We start from the raw sequence: 22,573 nt of genomic DNA on the forward strand, positions 1-22,573 counted from the left end.
TTATTTTTGATCTGACCTCTGTGATTGTTTTTATGGCTCCAGCTGGACTCATGGTCGGTGATCCTGAACGGTTCGGTGGAGGTGACGTACCCTGACAGCCGGACAGAAATCCTGTGCATGGGAAATAGTTTTGGGGTGTCACCAACCATGGAGAAAGAATACATGAAAGGTGTCATGAAGACCAAAGTAGACGACTGCCAGGTAAGAGCCTCACTTTAAGTACTCCTGCTCTAGGTGTTGGTCAAATGTATTGCCTGGGTTTACAGGTCAGTTTCTTCTGCATCATTTCCATGTGACAAACATGGGTACAAACCCTGCCATGTTCAGTTTTTAAATCCCACTGTGACCCACTTGTGCTGAAAGTGTTTGCACTCGTGACACCTAAAGTTGCTGCAGGCAATAGCATCCTTTTAAATGTGCGGAGCAGCTATTATGAAAGAAAATAGGCCAGCTCATGAAAAGAGGAAGATCATAAGGTTTTCTTCTAACTCTGAGCTAAAGTTGGTGGCTGGGGTGTAAAAAATTGTTCCCATTATCTTATTTTTATATATTCATTTGGTTGCTATGCCATCAGATGTTATAGGTTATATTACTTTAACACTTTATCTTCCAGTTATTGTGTTTGAATACTATTAAGCATATATAATTAATGTAAATTTACAAGTTTCTTTCAGTCACCCACTAATTTGAGTTTCTCTGTTGTGTCCAGTTTGTGTGTATAGCCCAGCAGGACTACTGCTGCATCCTCAACCAGGTGGAGAAGAACATGCAGAAGGTTGAGGAGGAAGGAGAAATTGTTATGGTGAAGGAACACCGTGAACTCGACCGCACCGGCACCAGGAAAGGGCACATTGTCATCAAGGTAACCATTAAAAATCAATTAATCTACGCTTCTTTAAACCCCATAATCTCAAAAAAAGAAGTCCATTAGATGATGGCCTTATTTCACACTTGATTTATGACCTCAGTAAACCCAGTGAGCCGTATGTACTTGATGCTAGTTTTAAGGCTTTTTAATAAAGCAGGAGTTCCATCTAGTACATGGTTCCATATAGAGTAAAGCAGGCTAGCATTTCAGTTGCAGTTGCAGTCATCTTAAGGATCTGCCACTCACTTGTAATGTCTTTCTGTTAAACATCAGGGCACACCGGAGCGTCTCACCATGCACCTCGTAGAGGAGCACTCAGTGGTGGACCCTACATACATCGAGGACTTCCTGTTGACCTACAGGACCTTCCTCTCAAGCCCCATGGTCGTGGGCAAGAAGCTCCTGGAGTGGTTCCACGACCCAAGTCTCAGGGACAAGGTATGATCAGCAGGACTCTGGTATATGTGTTCAGATACACTTTAGGCAGCTAGACTTTGTCCATTTACTCACAGACGTGGTGTAAATTTATCTTGTTTCACAGAATTCTGAAAGACTTGAATGTTCTTCAGACATGTTGGATTCACATACATAAAATCCTCAGACATACTTGACTTTTGAACTTGTATTTAATTAGTTGTCAGTAGGTTTAGAGTACAAACAGTTCTACACTCATTCCTCATGAAATCTTTGGACATGACTGAGTGTGTGCATGTCGATCATGTGATCTCTCCAGGTTACACGGGTAGTCTTGCTGTGGGTAAACAATCACTTCAATGACTTTGAAGGTGACCCTGCCATGACTCGCTTTCTGGAAGAGTTTGAAAACAATCTGGAAAAAGAAGTAAGTGTAAAATATAAAGAAATGTGGAAAAAATGTTTAATTCAGATTTCTAATTCATTGTCCTCATTGTGTTTCTTTAAGAAAATGTGTGGGCACCTAAGACTGTTAAACATAGCATGTGCTGCTAAAGCCAAGCCACGGCTGGTGACACTAACCAAGCCATCCAGGGACTCTCCACTGGCATTCAGCCTTCTCGGAGGTCAGGAGAAAGGTTTCCGCATCTTCATCGATGCTGTGGAGCCTGGAAGCAAAGCAGCAGAAGCTGGCCTTAAGCGTGGAGATCAAGTGAGTTGGTTCTCTCCCTCTTCTAACGTCACCAACATCATACACTTTAAATTTTGAGCAGAACATTTCCTGGTAGTGCCGTTTTTATTCAAAGCTCATTTAGCTGCAGAACACTTTTTCTCTGTAGGCTACAGCTGTGCAGACTAACACTTCAATTTTCCTGTTTAAGTAAATTTTTGTTGTGAAATTGGTTTTACATTTTGCTCTAACTAGCATTAAAAGGCCTCTTCTGAAAGTCTCAAATTGAACTTGCCAGTAGCTCTGGGCACCCTGTGTTGGCTTTTTTTCCTCACAACTTGACTGCTCAACTATTTTCACACTCTGCAGTCCTTAGGGCTTTAAGCAACGTCCCTTAATCCTTGAAACCATCTTGAGAACGTCTGGATGCGAGTTAAGCCCTCTTGACTCCAAACATCCCCTGCAGCTGTTTCCTCAAAAGGAAGCAGAGAAACTGACATCCATAAGGAAACATTCTCTCTCTCATATATTCTTCATACTTTCTTTTTTATACAGCTGTAGTTAATGTCATCATTCACCCAGTACCTGCTCTTTCAGAGCTTTAGTATTAATCTTGTTGGTTTTTATCATCTTCTCAGTAGTGAACTCGCTAATCACTCCTGATCCTAAAAGAGTAGTTTGACTTTGAAAAAGTAAGCATTTACTGGCCTCACAAGAGCAGATGATGGCCTGTGTGTCCATTACGGTTAAAGGCGACTTCCTCTTCTGCCAAAGAGGAAGTGGCAGCTCAGTTAGATGATCGCATTTAAATGCAAATATCCGGCACCTATACAATGGTCAGGTTATGAAGACAAAGACGGGGCTATTTGGAAATGAAAAGGAAGAGTCCTATTAATGTCAAAACCATATGTTGATGATATTTATATCCTGTAGAACATGCATGAGCTTGGGAGTTTAGGGCCTCTTTATTATCTAGTTAAACTGCGTAGTTCAGAGATTAATATTTGCAGTGATATAACGCGGCCTGCAAATTGGCCTGATGTGGTGATAACAGATGAGTTTTAGTACTTCCTGTGCTGGAGTTCTGTCAGAATTTAAAAGGCACTCTGTGGTCAAATGATGTTCTTGTGTTTTAAATCCATGGGCCAGATATGATCATCAAACACAGCAGGAGGTTGGATTTTTAATAATTATGCATAAGGTGCTAATTTAGACATGATTCTTTTTCTAACAAGGAGCAAAATGTCAAGGTCCCAGTTTTGGAGCCACAACATAATTTTTGTGTTTCTTTATGGGTTAGAAAAAGAGGACGCTATTGACATCATCAGCTCTATTGTTTTTCCTCAGTCTGTTCTCGATCAGATGTATAACCCTTTAAGTTGCTTAAAATTGTGCTCATGGCTTTCTTCGTCTTTCCTGCAGATCTTGGAGGTCAATGGACAGAATTTTGAGAATGTCCAGCTCAGCAAAGCTAATGAGATTCTGAAGAACAACACCCATTTGTCCATAACTGTGAAGACAAACCTTTTAGGTAAAGCATATTATAAGTTATGATATCTTGTCAACATCCACCAAATCACTGGTGATCCTATGACGATTAGAGAGAGAGTTATAGTTATGTCAACAGCAATCACTTGTTTTTGTTGACTTGTCCAAATGTTAAAGCTTATTACTGAACAAAAAGCATGTGGATAAACTAATAAAAAGGTTAAGATCTGAGAGTAGATGTAGGAATACTACAGTGTCTTTAATGACCCTTTTCTTTCCTTTTACATTAACACCTGTCTAGTGTTTAAAGAGCTGCTAACAAGGCCAGAACACGACCATGATTTGGATTGTGAGGAGGAACATGATCGAAAGAATGGGGCACCCCACCTTCCAAAGATTGGGGACATTAAGAAGGCCAGTCGCTACTCGATCCCCGACCTGGCGGTGGATGTGGAGCAGGTGATGAGTCTGGAAAAGGTCAGCAAGAAAGCAAAGACCAACACAGTGGGAGGACGCAACAAGCTGAAGAAAATCTTTGATAAGACGCTCACCAGCATCCTGCCCCCTAAACCATACAAGTAAGAAGACCTCATTACTTTTAACTGTCACGACTTAATTACCAATAAAAGCAGCTTTGCATGTCTAGATTTCAGTGAGAAATAAATATTTAGGACTCTGTGCAGCATTTATATTCAGTAGACTCTGAACTCTGTGATTTTAATATCAATAGGAAATCAAAGCCTCTTGATTGGAGCTGATTAGATGCAGAAACTTAGTTTCTGATTTTTCCTGACACTTTGACATGTTGCTCTGAACGATTATGCAACGTGCACCTGCATTTTTATCAGTCTGCCAATCAAATGCAAGGCTGAATCAGAATTACTTTGAAATGCCGCAGATAAGAAAGAAAAGGTATTTGTTCATATAAATTTAGTTCCTAATGAGAGCAGGTGTCCATTTCCCACAGGGCACCATTGAAAACGTCTTTTAGCTGAGCCATATATAACCTTTGCTTTCACTGCTGTGAAACTCCAGGATAATTAACATGGAATACATCATATGGACTGCACAGCCAAATGTGTTTCCATCCTCCTTCTCTTCCAAACACAAATATCGCCCTCTGCCTGTTGTTGACAGAACTGCTATCTATAACAGACTCCCCTCTGCTCGCCCTCTCGTTTCCATAGCGACGTTTGCGTGGGCCAATCACAGGATGACAGCATAGTGGGAATGAAGCAGTCCAAACAGATCCCACCAGCTCTGCCAGTCAGCGGAAACCTCTCATCGTCAAACCCAGACCTCCTGCAGTCACACCACCGCATCCTCGACTTCAACAACCAGCCTGGTGTGTATTTAACCACTACATGGAGCTCGGGAAGTTTGTGGCATCAACACATTTAGAATGTTCAAAAATACTCTGCCATTATGTCATTTGTGGGGAACAAACAAAGAACCGCTCACTCAAATGGCGTCAGATGACTAAACATAATAAAATAGCTCCACTGCTCACGCATAGCACAAAATAAACAAGAAAAATGCAGTAATATGGTCTTTATATTAACTTCTGTCCATTATGTTGTTTATATCCTTTCAGTCCCATTGATAATGAGTAAGTATCGTCTCTCCTTGTGATCCTGCTTCTCCTGGAAAAATCATATCTTTGGCAGTGCTTTCAACCTTTATGTCAGACTTATAGACATTAATCTGTTAGAGTGCAGTCGCTTAATCTGGAGTCATAGTAGTACAAAGCTAATTCAGTAAAACAGCAGTGCAATTTTATATTTCCTCTGGGCTCATATGTTTTCATGGAGATTTATCTGATCTGCAAGATGCTGGTTTGGCTTTTGCGGGCGTGGGATTGGTGATAAGCTCTTGATAAAGCTTGACAGTCAATCAGTTAATCAATCACTGTTTCTTAATCGGATTCAAGCTCTTCAGATTTCAGGAGACTGATGGTAACATATACCACAATTACCATTGTTTGTCTCTCCCAGATATGTCAGACCAGGTGTTGCGAGTCTTCAAGGCGGACCAGCAGTCTCGGTATATTATGATCGGGAAGGACACAACCGCTAAAGAAGTGGTGGCCCAGGCTATCAGGGAGTTCGCCCTGACTGCTGCACCGGAGGCTTATTCGCTGTGCGAGGTGTCTGTCACACCTGAGGGCGTCATCAAGCAGAGACGGTTACCGGATCAGCTTTCTAAGCTAGCCGACAGGATTCAGCTGAGCGGCAGGTAATGACTTCTTTATCTTGATGTTCAAACTGCAACATCAAAAGTAAAGAGTAGGAATAAAGACGGGTTTGAAAAGACCAGTTCCACCATTCCTTGCTTGTCTCCTTTACATGGATGGTGATGTGCAGTATAGTTTTTATTGCCGTTTAAGTAGGACAAAACATCTTAAATCCAAGAAACCATCCTTATTAAAGAAAGGATAAATAAGAATGAATTGGGATGGAGTGATTGACCTCAGTTCATCTTTTCAAGATCCCAGTGGATTAAAACTCATTGTTTTATCAACAGCATTAAAAAATCCTAAGCTTTTTACAGTCCGAGCAGAAAATTCTCATAGATACAGAGAGAAAAAATGGCAAATGTTTAACCAGTATTTTGCAATCCATCTTCCTCCATCAGATACTACTTAAAGAGCAACATGGAGACAGAGACGTTATGTTCCGATGAGGATGCCCAGGACCTCCTTCGAGAAGGACAGATTTCTTTGTTACAGCTCAGCACCGTGGAGGTGGCCACACAACTCTCCATGCGGGCCTTTGAACTTTTCTGCGCCATCGAGCCCACCGAATACATTGATGACCTTTTTAAGCTGCGCTCAAAGACCGGCTCTGTCAGCCTCAAGCGCTTCGAGGAGGCAATTAACCACGAGACCTTCTGGGTGGCCACTGAGGTTACGCGGGAACCGAACCAGCTAAAACGCATGAAGATCATCAAGCACTTCATCAAGATAGCCCTGCACTGTCGCGAGTGCAAGAACTTTAGCTCCATGTTCGCAATCATCAGGTGGGACAATGAATGTGCAATAAACTGATTTCTTTTACATTTTGGGTCATATTTTTAAGTCATATTAATATAGAGAAGTTCTTCTGTGTTGTGATGTCTGTACAAATTGTTGTACTGATTATATATTCACTGCCACGGCTTTCCCTATAGTGGTCTGAACCTGGCTCCAGTCTCCAGACTAAGAGGCACATGGGAGAAGTTGCCAAGCAAATATGAGAAACTGTTCGGGGACCTGCAGGACCTCTTCGACCCTTCAAGAAACATGGCCAAGTACAGGAATGTCCTCAGCAATCAAAACCTCCAGCCACCAATCATCCCCCTGTTCCCTGTCATCAAGAAGGACCTCACCTTTCTACATGAAGGTAAAACAAAATGAAACGACCGACTTTATAAAATAATTATGGATTCAATTTTTTGTGATTGGCAGTATTTTTGCAAAGTTCCTGTGTGGCAGATTTACTCTAGTGTTTTTACATTATTTTATATCTGTTTAGCTCAGATCTTTCACTCGGTAAACATTACTATATTAGACACTACACAACACACACAGCTGCAGATTCTGCACAATTTTTCTGAAAAGAGTCAGTGTTGCCAGATAGTTTCCAGCTCAAAATCTATTCAAAAACTGCCAATATGCACACAGGCCCACAGAGTTTAATCACCACTGCACTGCATCAGATTCAAGAGCAGTGCACACTAGCGCTCAATCATACACAAAACAAAAAACTATTCTTACTATCGGTTTGCAGGCAAACACTTTTGCATTATCACCTATCATTTAAAAGCAAACTAAATAACAATCCATTTTGCAAAGTCGAACACCCAGGCATGCACACACATACAACCCATTTATATACTATATATATTTCTAATCTTAAAAAGTGTGTATTGTTATTGAAATACAGGACAACTGGCTGTTTTTCATGTAAGCTTTTCTCAATGTGAAAGCCAACTATAAGTAGGTAACTGCTTCTTGGTTTCAGTGTGGTTCTTTAAATATTGCAGTTAGCTTTCCTATCATCTGCTATACATGGAATTATCCATAACTTTAAGTTTACCTCTCTGACCAACTTCTTTATGTACAGACCACCAGTGATCTCAAAACAAATTGTGTTGAGTTGCTGTATAAATGCAGTAACCACAAACAGAATCTAATTGTTTCAAGGGGTAAAAATGCTTCACGGTTAGCCATATTTATCTCCGTAGTCCTCTGTCACTTGCTGTAGTTTTTAAACTCTGTAATTGATCTTTTTTTTTCTTTGGCTTTTTCAGGCAATGACTCTAAAGTGGACGGCCTGGTGAACTTTGAAAAGCTGCGGATGATTGCCAAAGAAATTCGCCATGTTGGTCGCATGGCGTCTGTCAACATGGACCCAGCCCTTATGTTCCGAACAAGGTAAGATATTTAGGAAACAAAGTTAGATCTTTAGATTCTTAAGGACCCTTCACTCTCCCTGTAGGACCAGCCGGCACTACGCTGACTAACCAGCTCTGTGGGGTTAGCCGGTTCACGTAGATTGAGTCCAATTCCTGCCTCACGCTTTTCCTTTAAGCAGCTGTTCTCTTTGACAACTGCTTCGTCGAGCAACTGTTTCCTTGTACACATTGTTGGCATAAGATGTGCTCAGTGCTTCTGTGAAAGTCTCTTTGTCTAATCATGTCTCCTCTTAGTCGAGTGTTACCATTTGATTTCCTTTCTGCTGACTTTCATGTGGGTCTGTTGGTGAAATTGCTTCTCTTTGGTGATCTTGGTGGTCTTTCCTGTCCTAAGCTTTGTCTCCTCTCTCTCTTTCAACTCATCCACCCTTTGCCCTCCATGCTTCTCTGCTCATGGCACACACCCTCTAGGAAGAAGAAATGGAGAAGTTTAGGGTAAGTTTGGTGACCCTACAACCTTTGCCCTCTCTGCACCATGCACCCTTTTTTTCCCCTGCAGATTTGCCTGCTTTTTTGAGTTAAATCCGTTTTGAGTTAAATCCTTCTAACTCTGCTTGACGCTAACCTATGGATATTCAGTGGAACAAAGGTCACATATGCCAACATGAGGTTATAGTGAATTATTTGAGAATCAGTAAATAATGGGAATAATTGGAATACTGTTTACGACATGAGATAAACACACGCGTGACAAATAAAAGGATTATATCCAGCTTCCAAGTAGCAAATGCGACCTTTTTCTGATATGTTGTTTCCCAACATAATGCATGCAGCTTCTGTTTTAAAGTTTTGCCTGTCTTTGATGGTCGATCTGCTTATCAAAGCTCCAAACAGCCAGAGATTCTGGAACTGAAATACTCTGCAACATGCTTTACATTCTTGTGGTCAAATGGGACACCATTGTGCACAGCCAACATTTAATGGGAAACATGCAGATTTACATTTCATTCACTCAAAAACAAAAGAAAGCAGTTTGACATCTGCAGCTCATGATTAGCACCTTAATCTCGTAAATACAACATCCATGCCTTGTAGCTGTGAGATTGTCTCATAATAATATCTCTAAAATGTGGTTTGTTGTTGTTATAAGGTACTACTTGAAAATTTTTATTGAAACGTGATAAATTTGTTTCCACCATCGAGAACAAATGTGGCTTCTCATTGACTAACACCACAGGCGACTGCCAGGGTGCTGTTTGGCTGAGACCATGTGCAAAAAAACATGCTTTCACTACTACTACTACTACTACCAGCTCTGACTCAAACCACAGAAATGTAAACTATGACTGCACTACACTAGCCCCTCTTTCTACTGCCCTGTTGTTTGACTGCAGCCGTCATCGCTCAACCTCTCCCTCTGCCGTCTGGAATGTCTGGAATGTTTTGGAGTTGGGAGAAATGACTAAAGCTGGTCTCTGCATGTTCGAGTTTTAAATACCACACTCCCTATGTAGCCTCATAGTGTCAAATATACAGTTTTACTTCAAAATCAAGTCATTTACAGTCTGAAGCCACACCTTTTTTTTTTTTGTCTTCTTGTTTGTGCGTCTCTGTTCCTCTCTATGTTCATGTGCACAAGCAGGTCGCTAAGTCAGGGTAGCGCCAACGCCGCCGTGCTTGACGTCACACAGACAGGTGGGCACAAGAAGCGGGTGCGACGCAGTTCCTTCCTAAACGCCAAAAAGCTTTACGAGGATGCCCAGATGGCTAGGAAGGTCAAACAGTACCTGTCCAACCTCAGCCTGGAAACGAATGAGGAGAGTCTTCAGACACTCTCCCTACAGTGTGAACCCTCCATTAGCACATGTGAGTTTGTTGCAGTTTTTCTTCTTTCTTTCAGTTTTTGGGGTTTGGGGAGTTTAATAGGGAAAAATATGAAGTTACAAAAGATCGAAGCTTGAGCGCAATTCTCCTGAGACATACTCATACCCTCACACATACTTCACTGCTCAGAATCAGATCCTCAAGGACTCACTGGCATGAAATAAAAATCTGAGTTACTTAGCCAATTTCCTCATTGTTGATGCCAAACCTCCTTTGTTGTCATTGCACTGGGGAGTAGTGGTCAGAGAGACTCTGTGAGCCGTGCAGCTCAGTTTTGATCGATACAAAAGTCTTAAGAGCAAATTTCTTCCTTCTAAGCCCTTTTTAACACAATTACCTATTAAATGTAACTTAAAGTATATCTATACAGAATACTTACTTATTTCCCACTACTCAGTGCCCAAAAATGCAGGTGGGAAACGACCAGACACTTCTCCAGTTGTGCCCAGAGCTGCGAGTCAACAAAGGGGTCAGCTGGCCAAAGGAAACCAAGCTCTCCAGGTCCCCGCTGTGGCCCTTTACCCATCTCGAAAGAAAGTGCAAGTCAAGGATCTGCCACCATTCGGTAAGATGAAGATTACACATAACCGTCAGTATTCAAGTATCATTTGAGTTTAATGGTATTTCCCCCTCCCATCATTGAGAGAATAGGATACGTGTTATTCTAGAATAAAGCTTTATGATTGTGAACATTCATTGGATAGTTATGAAGGTAAAATTCTTGGGATGTGAATCTTTTTATTTTTTAATTGGTTTAGCTTTCCGTACAGGTGGATACAGTAATGGTGCATGATTGCATGAACAGCATTCTGTATAGATCTTCTGTTCCCTTGTCCTTGTACATGCTCCTATTACCTTGTCCTCCTCATCTTTTTATTTGCAGACAATGGCTGATTCAGCTTCTTTGTGACAGTGCTGCCACCAAGAGGCTGGCTGGCAATAAACAAATGCAAAAAAATCCCAGACAATGCTGCTTAGCGTCCCAGCACCCTTGGGGTCTGGCAGTGTTCCTCATGTTAATTCTGCTCATCCACAGGCACCAGTTCCCCGCAGTCTCTGAAGAAGATCCTCGCTCTTTCAGAGGAGGGGAGCGAAAGACACCGGAGGCAGCCAGAGGACACCATGTCTAATGCCTCCTCCCAGCTCTCCTCCCCTCCCACCTCCCCCCAGAGCTCGCCCAAGAAGGGTAAGCCAATAATCCTCCCTCCCTCTGACACCACTCTCCAGACTGCAGTCATGGTGAGCTACAATTGCCACCTAGTGGCTGCCGCTATGTACTGCATGATGGCTCTCATTGTTCAGAGTATGAGAGACCAATATGATATTAAAGTTGACAGATGATGCGTGAATAAGAGTTGATTTATACTATAAAACAGATACTGTATGGATTTAATTTAGTCAGCCAGGTTTAAGTTGTGTAAAAACAGAGATAAGCACTTAGAATTTGAATGCTTTTCTCATAATCACGCACTACTTTTACCAATGACTATGAATTAAAAACTGTAAATTCTGATCTACTGCAAGTACATAAATGTATCGTCTTCCACTTCTTCCTCGCTCCTCCAGGTTACAACAGGATGGGAGACACCTACTCAGACTCTGGTCACAGTGAGATCTCCTCTCGCTCCAGTCTCGTTAGTAACTCCTCTTTCGACATGGCCCAGGAGGAGAGGAGACTTCGTCACTCCGGAGTAGTCGGGGATTCTCACATTGGAGGATCAAGGCTGGAACGAAGAGCCACAACTGACCCCGATCAGTACAGTCTTGGGTAGGATTACTGAGAACTTGATAAGTGAATCATTGTTTTGTTTTTTTTCCCTTCTGAGGTGAAGCATCGTCATCTTTTATTCTTTTTTTAAACATCATATCCTAGGTCATATTCATCAATGCAGGACTGTCGGGGCATTTATGCTGGCGGCCATACAGTACTCTCCTCACCCAGTTCAGAGGAACTGACTCAGGATCAGGGAGACCGTGTTTCCCTCGACGCTGCAGACAGCGGCCGCGGTTCTTGGACATCCTGTTCCTCTGGCTCCCACGATAATATCCAGACGATGCAGCAAGGACGTAGTTGGGAAACTTTGGCCTTTGGCGGTGGTGGAAGTGGAGGCGGCATTGGAGGGCTCCCTCCTGGCGGGCCAGATGCCATATTAGGGGGATCAGCTGCACTGTGGGCAGCACAGGCAAGGGGGAGCTGGGCATCTGCCAGCTCCTCCTCGTCCTCAGCAGCATACTGGGGGGAGGACTCCGAGGGGGATACCGGCACCATAAAGAGGAGAGGAGGAAAGGACGTCAGCACCGACCCAGAAACAAGTAGCATCACATCCACCGGGTCAGAGGAGGCAAAGCAGCTCGGCCGACCATCTCCATCACCCATCACTGTCGGAAATAAAGGCGGCCTTTGTAAGTGACTGCTAAGTTTTTGTTTTGTTTTTTTTATGCACCATTACGAGTCGGACTGTTTACTGACTTGATTGCAGTGACTTTCTAAAGTCTTTGTTACCTCACAGTCATGAGGAGACTCCTCAAGTTTGTGCACCTCACAAAGAAACCTACACGTACCTGCTATATAACACATTTTAGACCTAAAATAATGTACAGATTCCAGTGGTGCTGAATTCTTTCCTGGCATGTCCTAATATAAATATTAAACATTATACATTCATCCTGCAGCAGCTCAGTGTCTCATTATTGCGGCCTGCCCCACAGTTTGAGAAACATTGGATTAAACAAACAAATGTCTTTGTGGCTTTAGTTTGTAATCCAGCTCATTTTAACCAATGATGTTTGGGCAGGCTGTGGTTGTCCCTGCAAAGACCAAGAGGGAAATGTATCTGGAAACCATCAGCTAGCATTTTGCTTTTCACAGTTTTGTTGTTCATTCCTGAACAGTGACTCGGGTCCAGAATTTTGGCCGCGATGTCCACTGGCTGCGCTGAATGGGGCCCAAATATCAGTCAACCCACAGGCCAAATCATTAGAGGATAGCTGTTGGGTTCCCAGATTGCTTCTCATTTAACTCTTGGCAAAAAAAAAGAATGAAATGGGCATTGATCCCAAAATTATGAGGTAATCCTACATCCTATCGAAGGATTGTTTTTCTTCTGTGCAGCAGAGCAGTCCAGATTTGAGATGGTAACATTTAATGACAGCATCTTTAAATGTTGCATCTCATCCTTTTTTTCCCTTACTTTTTGATTTGTCATCTTCTGCTGTCGCTGCCAAAAAAGCTTCATAAAACACATCATCACGTGTCTCTCTTTTGTATCCCCTCAGCCCGAAAAGAGGGCCGTTACCGTGAGCCTCCCCCGACTCCCCCCGGCTACACTGCCTTGACCATCTCTGACCTCGCTGAGGGACAGCACTCAGCCCAGTCTGTTCCCATGTCCACAGCGACCCACTCAGGCCGGCGGCCACCAGACTACACTACGGCTCTGCAGCGCTCGCGCATGGTCACCCAGTCGCCCGACTCCCACCAGGCCCACCAGGGGGCCAAGCACCGGGCAGGCGGCCTCCACCGCACTCGCTCACCCGCCGAGGAGCAAGAGCCTGAAGAGGAAGAGGAGGGTGAGTCCTTGTCTTCCAAACTAGTCGCTCTGAGGAAGCCAGTGGCACAGCATACACCAGAGACTCCCAGACCATGACAGTGTGTGTACGGGGGTTAACAGGCAGGGCCCGACTCCCCAAGGCAGGTAAAAACTAATTTATCAGGTTGCCCCCTCCACACCAGTGAACCTGCATGTCAGCAGAGATGCATACAACCCCCACAACACTAGTAGCACCGGTCCCACTCCAAATTCCAAAAGTCAGTGGAAATTAAATTTGATCTGGAAAGTCTTGATTTGGAGTGGGACCCTCACCTCTTACCCGCAATATGTCATCATGCATGAGTCATACTTACTGGATTAGACTCACTACTTCTCTGCCACCACGCATTCTGCTCTTCTTCTCTCACTTTCTCACACACCGTGTCCAAACAGCATTCATCAGCAGACACGGTGTTAGGATCCTCTCACCCATGCAGTCAGTGCCTGAAAACATGCACCTCCATTCACCTGCACCAGCACACCCCTGACTCGCCTGCAGTGACTCTGAACATACTGTGTGTCGTTGTAGTGGTCTGGTGTAGCGAAGAAAGATCAAAATGTGGATAGATGTGCACTTGTTAAGTAATAAATGTATAGACTAACATGAAAGGCTAGTTTAAAGAAAGGCTGATGTGCAAGCTTGAAAAAAGGTTTTAGTTTAGGTAGTTCAGTATGCCTGCCTAATAAACAGCTGTTTGTTTACACACTAAAAGCAGCCACAAAAAGAAATTTGACACGCAACATGAAAATATTTTACCAAAATTGACATTTTAGAATCTTTTTCCACCCACAAGCTGCCTGTCCTTGATTTCATCCATGATTTGATGCAAGAAATCAAGAACTGGAACTGAAACAGACCAAAACTACAAACATTTTTCCAACTTTTTGAGAGTGATGACTCAAAGAAGGCCATTGGAAGGAAAACAGTGAGAGAAACGGTAAAAAAAAATTCCTGCCGCTAATATACACAAAAAAATCCTGATGTCAACAAATCATCTCAAACCTGTTAAAAATAGATACTGCAGTGCATTTCCAGTGGAGGACATTTCCAACTGGAAGCTTAAATAAAGCACATGGAAATGTTAAAGCTGTTTTTTGGCTTCGTATGTCAGAGGTTTCAGCATCTGCAGCAAAGTGAAGTGTTGGAGTAGTGAATGTATCTGTGACATCTGCCATGCAATCTAACATGGCTCATGGCAGAGTTGGCATCAGCAAGTTGTTAATTATCTGGGCAGTATCTCAGGCAAAACTATCCGAGCACCATGCCAAATGCACTTGGAGAAAATGCTTTGAAAATCCTTTATTGCTTTACATTTCGAAAACGCCACAGTCTGCCTTCAGATGACTGAGCAGCACTGTTGTACTGCGGTGTTTGTGTCCAATCAAACAAGTTTAGTCAAGCTTTGAAAACTTCCCTCGAAAACTTCAGATTGATGTGAGTTAAAGCTGATCAGAAAAATGATGGTATTCTTTGGTAATATTGTTGCCATTACATTAAGTAAAAGCTTCCTGAGCGGTGTCTCAGGCAGGTTTTCATTCTACACATTGCCACTGCTGACCTCATTAACTCTTCAACTTTATTACATTCTAGCTCATGCATTCATTCAAGGTAACCGATGCCTATCTTTGTTTCTCTCTCCACAGAGGATGAACAGGTGTCAGCGGTTTGAGGGACAACAGTGGACATCTTTTTGCAGTAACTTGAAGTGCCCCTTGTTCAGGGTGGACAGGATTAAAGAGACAGGCAAACAGACTCATCCGTGACATAACGTGCCTGCCTCCTCCACTTGATTCTCCCTCCTTATTGGTGGATTCCTCTGCTCATCTCCCTCCTCCGCCTTAAAGCATCATGGAGGGTTGAATGACCCTGCATGCAAAAAAAAAAAAAAAAAAAAAAGATAAAAATACTGTGAAGAAGAGATGGAGAGAAGGTCAAAGACGATTTAAAAAAATGCCTGGCACTTTGGAAAAAAATAAGACTGCAGAACCCTGACTGGCACTGGGTTTTGGGGGGGCTTCACCCAAGCCACAGACACACAAAACCACATAAATATTACTGTTACAAACAGGACTGACTTCTTAAGACTGCCCACCACCACCACCGCCGCCGCCACCAGTAACAAAATCCCAGACCTTGCTGTTGACACCACAGCATCATGACGTGTTGAGCTTCATCTGCACTTTCTCATTTTCTACTTTCTAAAAAAACAACAAAAAACAACAAAAAAACACCCAACCCAAGAACAAATAAAACTACAAAACAGACTAATGCTGAAGACGGAGAGAAACGGTTGACTTGACTCTTAATTTTCAACTTGCCACTAGATTTTTTTTTGGTTTGTTTGAGTTTTGTTTCTTTGATTGCACTCTGGGGGACCGAAAAGAGAAATCAAGTCAGCCCATAATTTCTCTGCCTGGACTGAAATGACCCATCTGTTGCTGAGGGTTTGAACTCTGAATCCAGTATTATCTCATGTCACATATGAAAGCTAATCACTTGTTGGTTTAAATCAAAGAGCTAGGAGGAGGACTCAGGTGGGAGAACCAACGTGCACACATGCACAAACAGACAGAGACACACACACAATACATTTTGCATACCCAAGCATAAACAAAATCACAGTTTAATTCAAAAGCTAGCACTTTCAGCACAATATCAGATTTTACCAGATGCTTGCTGCCACCCCCCCCACCCCCCCGGATAACAGGGTATGAGTGAAGCATATCAGCAGAGTGTGTCTGGTTATATCTCAGTCTTTGTATCATCTAGTTGCTTTGTTTTACACTGAGACTTTTGATGGCGATTATAGGAAAAAGCACAGAGATGACCCACTGGGAATCACATGAGGCTTAACGGTGTTGGTCTCTACAGTGCATCAGAGGCACACAAGCGAGCTAAATCGAGAAATCTAAGAATCATAGTACAAACTGTGAGCAGCAATCGAGCACTAATATTAGAAAAGTTGCCTTTCATTCCGTTATTTTTACTGATGAAAGGATCACAGACCAGCAGCAGGGCTGATTTTGTTTTAAAAGCTGCCAGTGTGACTCTACCTTTGCAACATGATCTTGTAATAGTCTGAATATACACCCATTTCCCTTCCAAATGAAAATATCCACTGATTCAGATTTGGCTTCTTCCCGACACAAACACACGCCACATCTCATGAATGTCCAAGCGCCTTATGATGCCATGATTGCAAACATTTCATTCGGCGGTTGTCCCCAATGTGAATCACCTTGTTTCAAGAGCAAACCTTGAATCAAGCAGTAGTGGAATGAAATGCCTTATTCAAGATACTTCCCCTGGCTTTTTTTTTTTTTGTTGTTGTTGTTGTTTTATTTCGTGTGTGTGTGTATATATATATATATATATATATATATATATATATATATATATATATATATATATATATATATATATATGTATATGTGTGTATATATATATATATATATATATATATATATATGTATATATATATATGTGTATATGTGTATATATATATATGTATATATATATGTGTATATGTGTATATATATATATGTATATATATATATGTGTATATGTGTATATATATATATATATATATATATATGTATATATATATATGTGTATATATATATATATATATATATATATATATATATATATATATATATATATATATATATATATATGTATATATATATATATATATATATATATATGTGTATATATATATATATATATATATATATATATATGTATATATATATATGTGTATATATATATATATATATATATATGTATATATATATGTATATATGTATATATATGTGTATATATATATATGTATATATATATATGTATATATATATATATATGTATATATATATATATATGTATATATATGTATGTATATATATATGTATATATATATATATATATGTATATGTATGTGGTTTTATCAGACTGTGTTACAGTATAGTAGATCTTTTTGTCTCGGCATAGAGCGACCCTGCCTCCCTCCCTCTGTTGTCGTGCTACCAGATACATCCTCAGAAACTCTCCTCATCTGTTACAGACATCAGCTCAGTGGATGCTGTGTGTATATCGCTAATGCCTGCGTCCAGTTTTACATCATATCTCAGCATCAATGGAAGCGACTGAAAGTTTTGATCTTTTTTTTTTTCTTTGACTCCGGTGAGGTAGTTGACGAATGAAGTACTTTTTTTTTTTGTTGTTGTTTTTAATCCAAGGCTGCCAATTTAAACGATTAAGAATCCTCTTGTGAAACGTAAACTTTTTGTTGTTCTTCAGAGTGGCACTGATCACATTGATCAGTCTTTGAATGAGTGCAGTGTTTTCCACTGTGTTCTGTGACTTCGCTCTAATCATTTTTTCCCTAGGGTTTCTTTTGTTATCGTATTTTTTTTTTTTTTTGTAATGGTTGCAGATGGATTGTTAATAATTTGTTTGTAATACAGTGGTGACATGCATCATTCACGTTCATTCAACTCTGAAGATAATGTGCATATTAGCGGGCTGAGTCCTAGTTCGAAAAACAAAACGTTGCACAACAATGTACAAGCGTAAAAGTAAGTGTAGTAGGTAGAACTGCTACTCCGTTTGATGTGTGATGTCAGTGAGAAATGTACATTTAGCTGGTGATGATCTTCTTTTCTTCATTCTTTCTTGTACTACTTTGACCTGTATGTCTTTTAAAAAGACAATTGGTGGAGTACGTATCGGTTGTTTTTTGTATTTTTAATACAATAATTGTAAATATTGGTTATATTTTTGTTCAAATGTACTATGTTTATGCCTCAACATCCAGTTTATATGAAGCTGGGAATCAATAAAACTGCATAAAGAATCAACACCTAGGTTTAAATTCACTTATTCATTTCTTCTGCATTTAGATGTCTTTCTTTTCATTTTTCTTTCTAAGGATTTTTTCCCCTTTTTGTCTCCAGATGCCGTCTAGTGTTTGCACAAGTCATGGAAGCAACTTGAAAAGTGTAACGCTCATCCTTTTCTATCTGACCACAGAGTGTCAGAGTTAATAAAAGAGATATTGAAGTCTCCTCTTGCTTTTATGTACTTGTTTTGTGTTATCTTGTGTTATCTTGTTACTCTGAGAATAGTACAAGTCCCCACTCTAATTTTTCTCTTGGTATTCTAATTTACTTGATTCCTCATTCGTTTCTTCAATTACCCGTTTCTTTTTCTAATAAAGTTCTACAGTTCCCATAATAAGAGAAGTAAATTGATGCCAATACATCTGACCAGTGTTGTGGAAATGATGCGGGGTTTGTTTGTTTTTTCTCTTGAAACTGAGACATTTAATTCATCCCTTCGTTGTTCATGATAACTGCTGAGATTTATATTTTTCCTGAATTGGGAAAAATGGAAAGATGAAGCAACACAACAATGGCAGGCAGCGTTATATAAAATTAGTTATTTTCCAAGGGGACTGGAAGGGACTCTGGTGGTTCAGAAGTTTGAAAATGTTAGCTGTGCGTCCTGTTTTAACTTCAGTTCTATTTTTGTTGTTTTCAGTTTAGTTTGATACTTCTCAGAGTGACTTTGTTCATTTCTTATGCATTCTTCAGTGATATTAAGTTACTTTTAAGTTTAGTTTTCATGAAATGTGTGATGGCAAGATAAGAATTAGAATAATGGATAGGATTGTCAGAATATACACTCAGAGGCTATATACACACTTTATTAGCTGCAGCTGTTCAACTGCGCACATTTAATCAGCCACATGGCAGCAACTCATTTAGGCATCTCTGGTAAGTGGCAGTTCTCTGAGTAAAAATATTGATGCAATGCAAGAGAGCAGAGGAGAATTGCCAGATTGTTTTGACCCAATAGGAATGCAACTGTGACTAAAATAACTTTGTAACAACCAAGCTGTGAAGAAGAGCATCTGTGAGTGCCAGACACATTGAACTTTAAAGGAGACTGGCTATAGTGGTGGAGGACCACACTGTGTGCCATTCCAGGGTCAATAAATCTGGACAATAGAAGATTGGAAAAACATTGCCTGTTCCGATGAGGCTCGATTTCTGTTGTGACATTTGAATGGTAAGATCAGCATGAAAGCATGCATCCATCCATCCAGCTGTGTCATGCATCAGAAGATGGGTTTGGTGGTGTTTTTCGTTTTTTAACAAAACACTACTCAAATGGGTCACCAGACCTCAACGCAAAAGAGAACATTTTGCATGTGGTGGAATGGGAGATCAAACCTGCAGAAACTGTGCGATGCTATCATGACACCAAATCTTAGAAATGTTTCCAGCACCTTGTTTAATCTGAGCCACAAAAAAATTAAAATGGTTCTGAAGGCCAAAGCGGATCCAACCGAGTAATAGTAATGTACCTAATGGCCACAAGAGGGCACTCTAACAGTTAAGATCTGAACTCTGTTTGCTCAGACATTAAAGTGAGTGTTGTAATGCATAGAAAATATGTTAAATTGATTGTAATTGCTCAGATTTTGAAATGAAGAATGATTTTATTAGAAACCCAGTTTAAAAGAAAGCCCTTTTGTTGTGGGGGAAATCAAACTTAAATGTAACTAACCCGTGTCGTCATAGCCTAATAGCATCTTTTTTTTTTTTCTTTTTCTTTCTTTTCCCCCAGAGCCTCGGTTCAGGTGGGGAGACTCCCTGTGCTCATGCAGTCTGAGATTATTCCGGCTGTTGCGGTGCTAGTCGGCACCATATCACAGCTCGACATTTCCAGTCCTCATGAATAATGCAAGCTCAATGGTCCTGGTTCCTGCTATCATGGAGCCAAGGGCCCCAATTTGTCACACTATCCAAAATATGATGCACATCCCCAACACGAGAGTCGAGGAGCTGCCTTCACATCCACACACATGTACAGACTGGTAAATAAAGGTATAAATATCTGTTTCACTGCTCCAGTTCTGTGTCTATTCTCAGCCTCTCATAGATAAAGAGAAACAAGAGGATAGGGGAGATGCAACTTCTTTTTCCCTTTTTTTTTTTTTTTTTTTTTTGCCAAATTCCAATACTGAGCCATTTTCAAATTGGTTCAAATTAAACGGTCAAAATGGCTACAAAGATGCTTAAGTTGCCTGTGGTATTTTGGTTAGTTACCATATTTCTCAAGGGTATCAAAGGCTCTGTGGCAGCGTTTAGCTGACAGTACTGAAAGAAGTTAATACACAGGTTTTATTAACTGCTGCCGATTTCTGTTATCTCGGGTGTTATAGAACCAGTTAGTGACAGAAAACACTGGTCTCTTCCCAGCTGTTATGAGTCTGGAAAAAATACATTAAAGTCGTGGCCTTTATGCATGTCTGTTTGACTCTCCGAGGAAAGAGATGTGGACCAGAGGACTCGAGAACGATAGACTGCATAGCGTTGAGCTCTTGTTATTCATGGGGTGTGGTGTCACATAACAACTGCAGTGGAAGCGACACAAAAAGTGCCTATGTATATATTTTTTTCCTAATTTCCATCATACAGAGGCACAGCTCTAATGCTGACAAGTCATGTTTTTATTGTGATAAAATGAAGTTAAAATATTCTCACTGCAGTCGCCTGCATTAGAAAGATAACTGTGACTGACATGGGAATCGATGTGGAACCACACATGCCCAAAAAGGAAAAAAAAAACAAAACAAGCACTGCTGCTGCATGAAATTACAGAGGAAACGCTGCTGTAATCTGTGTCCGACAGTACCACCACCCCCGAATATAGTTAAAGGCCATATGTTTACTACTGGCTTGGCTCTGGAAGTGTGCAGCATGCTCAGAGGCACCAGGGGGCACTCTTTCCTGTAAAATGCCGCCAGATAGACGTGTCCACTCTTTCCCTGGGCAATGGGCCTTATCAATGGGTAGCAGGCAGCCATTGGTCCTCTGTAGATAGCCGGACTGGTTATGTGTGCAAAGCCTGGGCCCAGAGTGTCGACCGTGTTCAATCGAGGCAGCCGTGGGTCATATTATGGGACTGTCTGGATTCCTTTCATGGTAAATTGGATGAAGGCTACAGCACTAGAGCTGAAGGGAGTGGAGATGTCACAGTGTTCAGCAGGCTATGTCTGGACTTCACAAGGCTACATAGGCCTGAGCAGACTATTCACTTAAAAGCTGTCGGAGTCAAAGAATTGAGAAAAAGAAAGATTAATAAAAGCTGTATACGCTCCTCTGCCCAGGTGCTTTCCTCTGCAATTTGCTGTGGTAAAATCCAGTGAAGGTTGTGGGTCTGAAGGGAGGGGTTGAAGAGCACTTTAAAGCGCATTCATTCTTTTTTTGTTTTGATTGAAAAGAATGTTCTCATTGCACACGGTTCATAAAGGGACTCGTGCTGTTCCCTTCACTCCCAGAGCCTCTTGTAGAGAGCCGGTAATTCAATATCAGCGTGAGGTTCTTTAATTACTGTCGGTGCATGTACCTGGGCTTATTACATTTTGTGATTTTCTCAGATATTTCATACATAATTGGAAACAATAAGTGTTATATCACAGTTATCTCTGAAAGATGTCTAACGGTGATATGGGGTTAGATATAAATCCACCATTTCTCTATAAAAAAATAGATAGTGTACATTCCCTAGCGGTTTCAGCTTTTCAAACTTCACTCCAAGAGGCAATTGCCACTGTCAAAACCGTACATTTTGAGGTGCATCAATACATTTTGATATTTTATGATGCCTTTTAAGGAAAAAAAAAATGTCAATACAACAAATCAGAACAACAGCAACCGTATTTTCTTTTTAGATAAGCGGTTCCAGAACTACTCAGATCTGTTATTATCTTGCATCGATCGTTTGGTTATTTGCCAGAGAAGAGCGGCTTTCTTGTGTTGTGCCGGTGGTGCTGCTGTGCCCTCAACTCTGCTGCTCCGGCTCTCGAGTTGCCACTGTGGTAGATTAGTAGATACTGAGATCCGCCTCTGACAGAGCACCTGCAAATGTGCAGAGATAAGAAGAGGGAGCCACCCTATAAACAGAGTAGAAAACCAGCAGTGCACACTTAAGCAACACTCTCAGGACTGACAATAATTCAGCTGTGTTGAATTTTTTAAGTCATTCATAGTTTGGAATTTTTATCAAGTATCTATCTCTCTATCTATCTGTGCAAGCTCTTTCACCTCTGCCTCACACACTATTCCCATAAATAAATCTGTGACTTTATGCTCCCTGTTGCCTTGCAGAAGTGATTCGGTGGAACCTGACGCCTCATGCAGTAATGACTCTCTTGTCATTCATGGCATTGGCAGAAGAAATCACAGAGTGAGAAA

At 41.1% G+C, this 22,573-nt stretch overlaps 1 protein-coding gene across 7 annotated transcripts in view; it reads left to right on the forward strand.

The window, feature by feature from the left end:
• Window positions 1-15,211, forward strand: part of rapgef2b (Rap guanine nucleotide exchange factor 2b) — a 104,256-nt gene extending 89,045 nt beyond the window's left edge. For 3 of the 7 annotated variants that reach the window (XM_085469291.1, XM_085469301.1, XM_085469311.1), the window contains 20 exons: window positions 43-201; window positions 710-862; window positions 1,142-1,306; window positions 1,602-1,709; window positions 1,791-1,994; window positions 3,375-3,483; window positions 3,742-4,018; window positions 4,628-4,785; window positions 5,435-5,675; window positions 6,075-6,458; window positions 6,609-6,820; window positions 7,731-7,854; window positions 8,307-8,330; window positions 9,478-9,701; window positions 10,117-10,284; window positions 10,756-10,905; window positions 11,286-11,487; window positions 11,593-12,122; window positions 12,996-13,411; window positions 14,951-15,211. In XM_085469291.1, the coding sequence (XP_085325417.1) occupies window positions 43-201; window positions 710-862; window positions 1,142-1,306; window positions 1,602-1,709; window positions 1,791-1,994; window positions 3,375-3,483; window positions 3,742-4,018; window positions 4,628-4,785; window positions 5,435-5,675; window positions 6,075-6,458; window positions 6,609-6,820; window positions 7,731-7,854; window positions 8,307-8,330; window positions 9,478-9,701; window positions 10,117-10,284; window positions 10,756-10,905; window positions 11,286-11,487; window positions 11,593-12,122; window positions 12,996-13,363 (3,960 nt within the window). In that variant the 3' untranslated portion in view covers window positions 13,364-13,411; window positions 14,951-15,211. Of the gene's footprint in view, window positions 1-42; window positions 202-709; window positions 863-1,141; window positions 1,307-1,601; window positions 1,710-1,790; window positions 1,995-3,374; window positions 3,484-3,741; window positions 4,019-4,627; window positions 4,786-5,434; window positions 5,676-6,074; window positions 6,459-6,608; window positions 6,821-7,730; window positions 7,855-8,306; window positions 8,331-9,474; window positions 9,702-10,116; window positions 10,285-10,755; window positions 10,906-11,285; window positions 11,488-11,592; window positions 12,123-12,995; window positions 13,412-14,950 lie in introns of all 7 variants that reach the window. The other 4 variants (XM_085469295.1, XM_085469307.1, XM_085469310.1 and 1 more) reach the window with 2 other exon arrangements.
• The last annotated feature ends 7,362 nt before the right edge of the window (window positions 15,212-22,573 follow it).

This window comes from Copadichromis virginalis, linkage group LG2 (genome assembly GCF_057382275.1).
Source record: "Copadichromis virginalis isolate Kocher_CV1m ecotype Utaka linkage group LG2, C_Virginalis_male_GT1.1, whole genome shotgun sequence".
NCBI lineage: Eukaryota > Metazoa > Chordata > Actinopteri > Cichliformes > Cichlidae > Copadichromis > Copadichromis virginalis.